General features: G+C 34.8%; 1 protein-coding gene across 1 annotated transcript; it reads left to right on the top strand.

The window, feature by feature from the left end:
- Nucleotides 1–308: 308 nt before the first annotated feature.
- Nucleotides 309–8,680, top strand: LOC104115972 (probable N-acetyl-gamma-glutamyl-phosphate reductase, chloroplastic). The gene is made up of 14 exons (XM_009626719.4): nt 309–503; nt 655–816; nt 2,834–2,941; nt 3,280–3,366; nt 3,516–3,566; nt 3,651–3,722; nt 3,862–3,981; nt 4,726–4,786; nt 4,877–4,957; nt 5,865–5,944; nt 6,043–6,132; nt 7,332–7,460; nt 7,556–7,699; nt 8,393–8,680. Exons 1-13 carry the CDS (start codon nt 435–437, stop codon nt 7,661–7,663), a joined length of 1,218 nt encoding a protein of 405 aa, XP_009625014.1. The 5' UTR covers nt 309–434; the 3' UTR covers nt 7,664–7,699; nt 8,393–8,680.
- Nucleotides 8,681–10,588: the final 1,908 nt, after the last annotated feature.

Genomic DNA, 10,588 nt, shown 5'->3' with positions numbered 1-10,588 from the left:
CAATAACTACATATTCCAAACAAATTGGAATTGGTTATATGAATCTCCCTTCACCATTTCACTTCATTTAAGTTTATTTCGAGCCAATTGTATACCAAAATAAAAATATTTCCCACTAATTAATTAGTAGTATATGGATTTTTTTGAAGAGATTTTAAATCTAACTCTCCCCCAATTAATTCCTTCACTCATTATACTTTCACGCTAATGAATTAAATAGTCTATTTTACCCATCAATTATTTCACATTTTCATAATATATTCAATCAAAACACAGTACTAATATATGCCCAAGAATCACATGTCTAAAATTGGAGTAGGTGGAGTCGGGTCAATTGATCTTTATATATTCGTTCGTCCACAGAGACAGTTCTATACTCTTTACTCATCTGTTTCCTGATTTTGCGAAATTCATACTGAAAGTGTGAATCTCCAATGTCTTCTTCATTGGCTGCACTCAGTTCTAGCCACTTCAATGGAGCTTCTTCCGTTTGGAAAATTCAGGTTAAGTACAACAATCTAAATGCTCAATTTTGAATCCGCATTCATTTAATTCGCAACTGAAATCTCAATCGAGTCCATAATTAGTTAGGGTTAGCTTTATGAAATGCACCTTTCTATTTTCCTGCTTTCTGATTAGTGAAGCGATTTGCAGGGGGAACTGAAGGTTAGTAAGGTTGGGAAGTTCAGAATAAGAGCTACATCGATGGCGACATCATCACCAGCGCAAGGCTTGCAGTTTGGGGAGGGTAAAGCTAACAAGCTGGACAAATTGCGTATTGGTGTGCTTGGAGCTAGTGGTTACACTGGTACTGAGGTCTGCACATTTTGATCTTGCTCTTTGTCGATGGGCCCCGCTTCAGTTTATTGTTCAATTTCTGATTGTTTGATTTTCATTCTGTGAATTTTGAAAAGAAATAAGCCTGCAAACGAGTCTTAAAGTTATACTCTTTGAACGCAATCCGACATTATGCTTGAAGGATGATGTCTGATAAATGTTTATTTTACTCGTGCACTAAGAATTACTCCCTATGTTTCAATTTATGTTAACCTATTTGACTGGGTACAGAGTTTAAGGGAAAAAAAGACTTTTGACACGTGTGGTCTTGAAAATGCTATACCATTTGGGTGGTTGTGAAAACTTCTCACTGACTGAAGGTAATAGTGGAAACCTAAAATTGAAGAGTTCGACTAAAAAGGACGTTCACATAAATTGAACCAGAGAGAGTAGTTTTTTGTAGCGATTCATTGTTTCTTTTCATTACATTTGAAAACATAAGTTTTTTTAGCAATTCAAAAAACTGAAATGCAAAACTGACACTTGGTAGAGATCGCTTCTTGCCCTTATTTTATTTTATCTATCTCATATGCTTTTTAAAAATTGCTATCATCTTGGCAGCAAGATCTACATGTTGCCCTAATACTTTTTAAAACTAAGCTCAATAAACATGCTTAGATGTAAAACCGAAAAAAGATCATTTTCAAGACAAACTCTGATTGTTTGAGATAGTGTTATCAAAGGCGAAAAGCGCAAAAAAGCTCTAAGGTCTGTTGGGGCTTTAAGCGCAAAGCGCAAATAAAGCGTGGGTTTTAGTGAAGGAAGGCGCAAATGGAGAAAAACTACAAATATTTATGTGTAGTCCAAGACTAATATCCATAAGCATGAATACCAAATATATGGACAAAAGAATTGAGAAAAATTTACGATAAAGTGAAATATCAGTTGGTTAATGCCGTTTCTTCATCCTTACACTCATTGGCAAGGAAACGTATGTCTTAGAGCCTTGATGACAACATTGAGGCGCCCGCTAAATGAGGCGAAGCGCTCAACATGTTTTGAACCTCGCTTCAGTGCTTAAGCGCACCTTTGATAACACTCACAGTGCTAATGTAGTTGTTCTGAACTTGGATTGTGCAAGGTTTGTGGTTTAAGGTACGACGGGAAAGTAACCTTTTCCACTACACTGATGATCGTCGCGTGCTGTTAAAACAACCAAGATAGTTTAATAGCTTGTTTGGCCAAGCTTCAAAAATCAGCTTATTTTGAGTAGTGCTTTTTGTCAAAAGTACATTTCTCAAAAGTGCTTTTAGGGAGAAGCTACTTTTTCTGCTTCTCCAAAATTACTTTTACTTCTACTCAAAAGCACTTTTTGTTCTTGGCCAAACACTTCAACTTTGAAAAAAAAGGCACTTTTTTTTTTGAAAAAAAATGTGCTTTTGGATTTGGAGAAGCTTGGCCAAACAGGCTATAGGTTCCTAATATTTAAGAGGACAAGTAGCTTTTATTGCTATAATGTTTCAAAGAGATTGAAGATGGTGAAATCTATCAGGGAACGATATGGAAAATGAATCTACGGTTTCTTCTAAAACTTTGTGTGTGGGTAGTCAAATCGTTTTTGGAGATCTTACATAGTGGAAGAAGATACTTATATTTCTAAATCATGATATGCTCGAGAGGAGAGTTTTTACTTTTGAGCATTAGAAGTTAAGTGGTATGTGTGGATAACGATTAGAAAAAGTTATGCATTATGTATGGGAAAACTCTTCGAAGATGAATCAGAGAATAATCTCCCCCCCCCCCCCCCCCACACACACACACACACACACACTGTAATTTAACTGAAGAACCCAGTGTGGCTAAAATGTTAATGGCGCTTTTCTGTACCCATTTATCCAGATAAGTTAATGTTCTCCTTCTGCAGTGCGTGCTATCATGTCATTTTGGGTACTTTTGCTTGGTTACATCATGCTCTTGTTTTCATATATCATTAGATGTATCATGACCATCCCTCCAATCTATTATTTTCGCTTGACAAGTATAAAACTTGTTGCAGATTATTAGACTCCTGGCAAATCATCCACATTTTCAGATTACTTTGATGACCGCTGACAGGAAAGCTGGCCAATCAATAGAATCAGTTTTTCCTCACCTGGTCACACAAGTATGGATCTTCATATTCACCTGCTTGTATTCTTTCTTATGCTTTTTGGAATTACTTTTGAATTTCATATAGGACTCAAAAGTAGGAAAATATTGGACAAGTAATTGTGGATCTATTTTGCTATCTTTGTTTTTTGCTTGACTTTCTGACTATATGAAAGAATCATGAAGGAGATTGAGTCTCTTCTATATCTCTCTCTTCTATTAGAATTTTGTAAGATCATTTTTCATTCATGCTCTTTGCTTTCTGAGGGGAAGGATTGTGCATTTTCAATTTAGACCATGAAGTATTAATTTTACTTCCTCTATATCTTTTCCTTATCAACCATTCCCATTCAGGATCTTCCGAGTCTGGTTGCTGTTAAGGATGCAGATTTCTCTGCTGTGGATGCTGTTTTTTGTTGTTTGCCACATGGTACAACTCAGGTTTGTAGCAATTCCATATCTCAGATTTCCCAAAATCAATCAGCCTCTTATCGAAGGAAGAGTGGTTTCATTTGCCTATCATAATTTCTAATGGAGATCTTGAGACTTGTATATAAGTTTTTATTTTTTTAATTAGTTACATTTTGCAGGAAATTATCAAAAGTCTTCCCACAAATCTAAAGATTGTTGATCTTTCTGCGGTATGCATTCAGTTTATACTTCTGTTATACTTCTCTGCATCTCAAAATTTTTCTATACTTACTGTCATCATCATGGTCATGTAGGACTTCAGATTGTGTGATATTGCTGAGTATGAGGAATGGTACGGCCAGCCTCACAAAGCAATGGCTTTGCAGGTAGAGTAGTCGATTTCTTCTCTCCCTCGTTCCAGAAAAATGAAAAAAGAGGAACTTCATGTTTGGTACAAATATTGAGTATCTCCTTGTGGCCAATATAAGCTCAGCAGTTTGAATGAGTATTCTTCGACTGATGCAGCAAGAAGCAGTCTACGGCTTGACTGAGATTTCGAGGAGAGAAATTCAAAGTGCACGTCTGGTTGCAAATCCTGGTTGTTATCCAACATCTGTTCAACTTCCTCTTATTCCCTTGATAAAGGTTTGCATCTAAGTTGAAAACCGAAGCCTATCTTTTATTGCCTGCATTGTGAGTTTTGTCAAAAGTTTTTGACAATGGAAGTATCTGGTTATATAGGCCTCCTTTGTTGGAAAATCTGAAATTTAAATGAATAATTCCTTCTAAAATTATAAGAAGAAAATAAGCTTCTCGGAAATAACCTTTTATTGACCTTCATCTCATACTTTTACTTAAGTCCTTTTTAACCTTTAAAATCTCCAATCTTTGGAACCAAAAGCAAGTTTGGAACATCCCAGGTAAGAAATTTCAATGTTTGTGTAAATGTTTTAGTCGTCCAGAAGCCCATTTTTATCGTAATTTAGTAAACAACAGATACCAATTGAACCAGTACCTGACTAAAGTTTAAGTTGCTAATATAGGTGAACTAGAAGGCCTGTCTTGTAGAAAGTGCGTTTGACTAGTCGGTTTTGTTGTTCTTCCAGTTTCTGATATCTGAGATTGATGCAATTTCCATTAAATGTGCATTCACGAGTGTCTGCTACAATTTTCTGAAAATCTTACGATCCCTCTTTCTTGAGAAAAATGGCTTTTACTTGTGTCAGCTTCTTTTACAAAATGTAACTAAAATAGGCCTTTTATAATTTGAACACATGCTTTTTTTGCCTTGCTGTTAGCTTAAGGTGCTTGATGCACAGATGCTATAATGCTCATGCTAATGTATTTAGTTTTTCCTTTCCTTGGTTGATTCTGTCTTTATTATTGCAGTCCAACCTCATTGAAGTGAGAAACATAATTATCGATTCAAAATCTGGTGTTAGTGGAGCAGGTTTGTACTTTTTCGTAACCTTTCCTAGTCATGACAGCCACTTGTACTACTTTAGCAGTAGTAACCAGCTTCTCGAACTTTATCTTGAAGGTCGTGCTGCAAAGGAGGCAAATTTGTTCACTGAAATAGCCGAAGGAATACATTCTTATGGTATAACCAGACATCGGCATGGTCAGTAATCCATTTCCGCTATGCAAATAATGAATTGTTATAGTTATTATTTCTTAATTTCTTAAATGGAGAAATTTACTAAGTTAATTGCTACATTAAGATTACTAATTATTGGCATAGCATCTCACCCTAACATGATACTCTGTCAGCCCAAGCTGAAGGTTGAACCAATTCAGGAAAGGATAAAAGATATTTTAACAACAACAACAACCCAGTATAATCCCATCAGTGGGGTCTGGGGAGGGTAGTTTGTACGCACCTTACCCCTACCCTGGGGTAGAGAGGCTGTTTCCGATAGACCCTCTGCTCCCTTCCTCCAAGAACTCCCCACCTTGCTCTTGGGGTGACTCGAACTCACAACCTCTTGGTTGGAAGTGGAGGGTGCTCACCACTGGAGCAACCCACTCTTGTCCTTAAAAGTGGGGCAAGAGGGTACTTAAAATATAAAAGATATTTTAAGTATTTATACAATAAAAAAAACAAAATTCATCTGGCTTTTGAAATAGCAATAACATGATTCTTTCTTAGAATGGTGGGAATAGTATTTTGCTGTAATATGAAAGACTATTATTAACCAATACACTAGGATCAGATCACGTCAAGCACAACAATTATTATTTGATGAATACTACGATTTATTTTGTAATTGACTTTAGTTTAGAAGTATTCTTATATCAGAGAAACACTGAGGCTTTTAACTTAATGGTCTTAGTTGAGTGACTTCGATTCTGCATGAAGTTCAGTTGTTTATGTCTTCTCTTTTTATCATGTGATATACCTCAAGTTTTCAGAAGTTTGCAAAACGGGTAGTTCATTGTTGACAAAATTTCCATTCTCCTGAGTTTTGCTTAGGAAAATTCTTATCAAGTGTAATTTCTACAATTAAGAGTTCTGATTTCATTCACAGTGCCAGAGATCGAACAAGGATTATCAGAAGCTGCAAATTCAAAGGTTACTGTTAGCTTCACTCCACATCTTATGCCAATGGTAATAGCTGAACATTCTTCAAGTTTGTCTAGTTTGCGCTGCTCAGTAGGTCCTCCTCTTAGTCTGTGTTTTTATCTGCGTTATTTTCTGTGCTACAGAGCCGTGGTATGCAATCTACTATATATGTGGAAATGGCTCCAGGGGTGACAACTCAGGATTTGAAAGATCGCCTTGTTAACTACTATGAGGTATGAACTTTCCGCTGCATGACCTGGGTAGCGATTAATTCATGGATTTCATTACCATTTTTGTTTCTGCAGTTCAGCCCGATAGAACTCCATTTCTCCAGTTAGTAAAATCCTCAATCTATTTCTGTTTTCAATGTATTCTGTGGTTGCATATGATGTCACATCCCAAGTGTTTTTTTCCCTTTTCAAATTAGGAAGAGTTTTCAGTTTGTTAAAAGAGGGAGTACGTGGCTTCATGCTACTCACTGACCTTAGATACCTTTTGTAGTTGTAACTTGTGACGAGGTCTTCTTGTAATTATGAGAAACCACGTAATCTATCTTTTGTGCAAAGACTACAACAACAAGGGGAGGGTAGTGTGTACGCATACCTTACCCCTACCTTGGGGGTAGAGAGGTTGTTTCTGATAGACCCCGGCTCAAGAAGATGAAAAGAAACAATAGAACAGTAACAACAACAAAGACCAGAAAGATAGTACCAGCAACCTTAGAACCAGAAAAATAGCTGGAAAGACTACACTTATATTAAATTTTTATTATACAATCTGAAGGCATAATTTTAGAAGTTTTTGCTAAATCGGAATAAAAAATGATTGTTGTCTAAGAAGGTCGATAAAAGAAAGGTAAACTTGGGGTTTTAATTGCTAAAGCTACAACTACCAAGCACGGTGATATCTTAGCTGTGGGTGATTAAACCTGCATTTGTTTTGGATTTTATGGTCAATGACCTTTTCAAGAGAAGTATGACTAGTCTGGTTCTTTATTAGGTCTGCCTCATACAAATGTAATCAAAGCTTAGTCTGGATCAAACCAGTTCTTTCAACTAGCCATGCATGAATTATCTGACAGCTGATCTCTCCTTATAAGTACTGTTGTTAAAAGAAGTTGTACTCGGATCTCAAGTCTCATCTTTCCAGTTTGACCACAATAGCACTGCTGGAATTAATAGCAATACATATAACACTTCATATAGCTGATGCCAACGAGTGTTGGGATTGGGACGTAGTTGTTGTTGTATATAACATTTCACCCCACACCAAAAGATATTGAGATATTTATATATCTGTGTGCAAGTGGAGGGCACTTCTGTTATCTTTAGAGTCCAAGATAAGTAGTTATGATATTCATCTGCATATGCATAAGAAAAGGTTATGTTTTCCCTTTAGGATTGATATATGTGTTGTATTTCATCTTCTCCAGCATGAAAAATTTGTGGTGTTGCTGAAGAACAAAGAAGTTCCCTATACTCGACATGTTACGGGATCAAATTACTGCCTCATGAATGTATTTCCAGACCGGATTCCTGGGAGAGCAATAATAGTATCTGTTGTAAGTTTTGCAGCATGTTTTTATAGATTGCATGTGATATTTTGGTTAGATTTGGTGTTGCTTACTAAATTCAAACTCCCAATTACCTTTTGTAGATTGATAATCTTGTTAAGGGAGCTTCTGGTCAAGCCTTGCAGAATCTTAACGTAATGATGGGAATTCCAGAGAATTTAGGACTCAGTTCCTTGCCTTTGTTTCCTTAGGATATACTTGTGGTTTGATCCTCCTGATGTTTTAAGGTAAAAGCTCTTCATCTAGCAATTGTTTTCTGGAAAATGGTAATGAGGCAGTTGTTGTCAACTGCCATGTTTATCATGCCACCTCCTTTGACTTTTCTTGTTCTCTTCTCTTCTCTCCCCCCCCCTCTCTCTCTCTCTCTCTCTCTCTCTCTCTCTCTCTTGCGTCGTACCTGAATAAAGAAAAAAAGATAAGAGAATCTATAATGTAGCATGAAATGTTTCTGAATTGTCCTTTGAGGCGACAGGAGTATGTACTGGCACAAGTTAATTCCTGCCAGTTGTTCTACACCAGTTATTTTCTCTAATTAACAAAATCATTATTTTCCTCGTTCTCTATTTGTCTCAAGTCCTTGTAATGAATTAGGTTTTACGTAGCATATTGATGGGTCAAATGCTGTATCTGATGCTCAAATTTAAGTATCAACTCTCGGATATTTACTTGTTGTCCATACTCTGCTTGACCAAGAACTGAGTGTTTCCTAGCTAATCTAGTCATTGAGAGCAAATAATGTTATGAAGAGACCTATAAACTCTTTGGTTTAATTAACAATTCTTTTTTTTTTCAACAAATGAGCACTACTTGGAATGTGTATATCGTCATTCTGGAAAGGCAGTTCTGAACTTCTATTGAGATTTGTGTTTTCGTTTGTTTGACATTACATGACAGTAATGCTCCTCCATTCTTTCTTGCAGGTATTTGTGAAGCCTTATTATTTTCCACAAGGAGAGACTGCTTCAAGATATTTTGTGGAAGAGTTTTGTTTGCTGAGTTTGTAATTGCTGTAGAAGTATTCCCGTGTATCCTGGCTTAGTTTTCAAATGTACCCTATGTTTGATTGCTAATTTTATGCCTCAGAAGGAAATTATGTGCCATAGATAAAGTTGAACAGGGGGTGGATGTGCGGTCCCGGGGCTGGCAACAAACTTGAATAAAACCAAATAATTGATAGTATATGAAATCTTTGGGCAAAGTTGGCTTTATGTTTTGGTGAAGGACTGAATTTGTCCCTTTTCAGCCAGATTTGGTACTTTTCCACCAGTGAGCCAAAGCTCTGTAGTCTGTACACTCGAAATCTTGTCTAAACACTGGGCCATCTAGCTGTAGGGTCTTAATACAACACTGAGTGCTGGGAAAAAATTATTCACACCTAGTGTTTATACAAAACTATATAGTTAATCATGGTTAAGTGAAATATTAAGGTAAAAATGCACTACAATTAATTATGGTGAAGTGATTGAAGTGTATAAAATAAATACATGTCATGTATTTATTCCAAACACAGTGTTTATGCAAAACTATATAGTTAATTTTCTCAAGCTTTGAAAATTTATCCCACTTCAAAAGTCTCTGTCTAAATTATTCAGCGTCTTAACATTTTTGTAATTTAATTTTACATTATAATATTTTTCTTCGACTTTCAAGTGGTGGAAATTTTCCATCGTCATTTAATGGAACTGATTTTTTTTCCCAGCCTTTTCATTCCTTAGCATTTTATGCATAGTATATTCGTTTTGTAAGAATTTACCTGTTTGGTTTGGACATTATTACAGGTTTAATAAGATTTTTGGAGTTCTATACTCAGAATCATTTTGGTTAGTGTACCAAATGTTATTTTTATCAAATAACTAACTTTTTTCTTCTAATGAAACCAATCAAATTTAAATAAACTATAAACCATATACAAATAATCGTAAATCAAAATCCAAACCATGCCGTTTTTTCCTTGAACGAAGAAAGTAATGTAATGTCATGAAATGTTAAAGAAAATTGGAAACTCAGCTCCTTTCCCTTTCATAATTTTTTACACGGATGATCTCTTTATAAAAATTATTTTCTTAATTAATAATACTTTTTCTTTATTCCAAAAATAACAGATTTTATTACAAATGTAGCATTATAAAAGAATATATATAACTACAATTCCTTAAATGCCTCACCCAATATTTAAGGAAATCGTTTTCATTTTAAAAACTTAAATGTCGCACTCGCACCCAATGTTTAAGTAAACTATTTCCATTTTAAAAAACAAATTGGCAGCACCCAAATTTAAGGAAATAGTTCCATTCTCAGTAACATCTTGTAAAGGTTTTTAGATTTTCTATCTCTTCCCATAAAACCAAAGTACCAAAAATCTCAAAGAAGTTTTCCTCTATTTTGCTCATTTACACCATCTTCTTCTAAAAGGATATTTATTCTTCAACCACATACTAAAGAGAACTAAAATGATAAAATATAACATTAATATACTTAAAATAACACTGTGATTTATACACTATATAATACTATCATTATATTGTGTATATTAACATACTAGAATTTTCTTGTAATTATACATAATTAATACCATCATTATATTGTGTATATATACATAATTATACACACACACACACACACACACACACACACACACACACACACACACACACATATATATATATATATATATATATATATATATATATATACACACACACACACACACTTATCCACATTATTAATATTAATACTTAATCAATATATACCATGGCTGAAGAATTTATGATAAAATATAACATTAATATATACATGATTTTTACTTGATATATTATTTGGTGTAAATTATAGGAAATTTTACCTCTTATTGCAAAGGTATACGCCCTATTTATTATAAATCAAAATTATTTTAAAATATTATTTTCTATAGCTATCTTTTATATTTTATAGCAAAATAAGTATTTATGGTATATACTACAATTGATGAATGAAATACGCTATTTATGTTTTTCCTCTCTTTTAGACAGTTGGACATACCTATTTTTAAGGTGATTGCCGTATTAATGAATACATGGCGTGAATATATGTGAATACATGCGCGTACAGCTGGAGTGCTGGACTGCCCTGATTTTAGA

The sequence above is a fragment of the Nicotiana tomentosiformis genome, chromosome 1 (assembly GCF_000390325.3).
Source record: "Nicotiana tomentosiformis chromosome 1, ASM39032v3, whole genome shotgun sequence".
In the NCBI taxonomy this organism is placed as follows: domain Eukaryota; kingdom Viridiplantae; phylum Streptophyta; class Magnoliopsida; order Solanales; family Solanaceae; genus Nicotiana; species Nicotiana tomentosiformis.
This window is presented reverse-complemented; position numbering and strand designations above follow the sequence as displayed.

Excerpts from the sequence above, each read along its gene's own strand:
- LOC104115972 (XM_009626719.4), top strand. The coding sequence starts at position 435 with ATGTCTTCTTCATTGGCTGCACTCAGTTCTAGCCACTTCAATGGAGCT. Across the intron at positions 817-2,833 it reads GTGGTTACACTGGTACTGAG|ATTATTAGACTCCTGGCAAA; the intron begins GTCTGCACATTT and ends AACTTGTTGCAG. Across the intron at positions 3,567-3,650 it reads AGATTGTTGATCTTTCTGCG|GACTTCAGATTGTGTGATAT; the intron begins GTATGCATTCAG and ends ATGGTCATGTAG.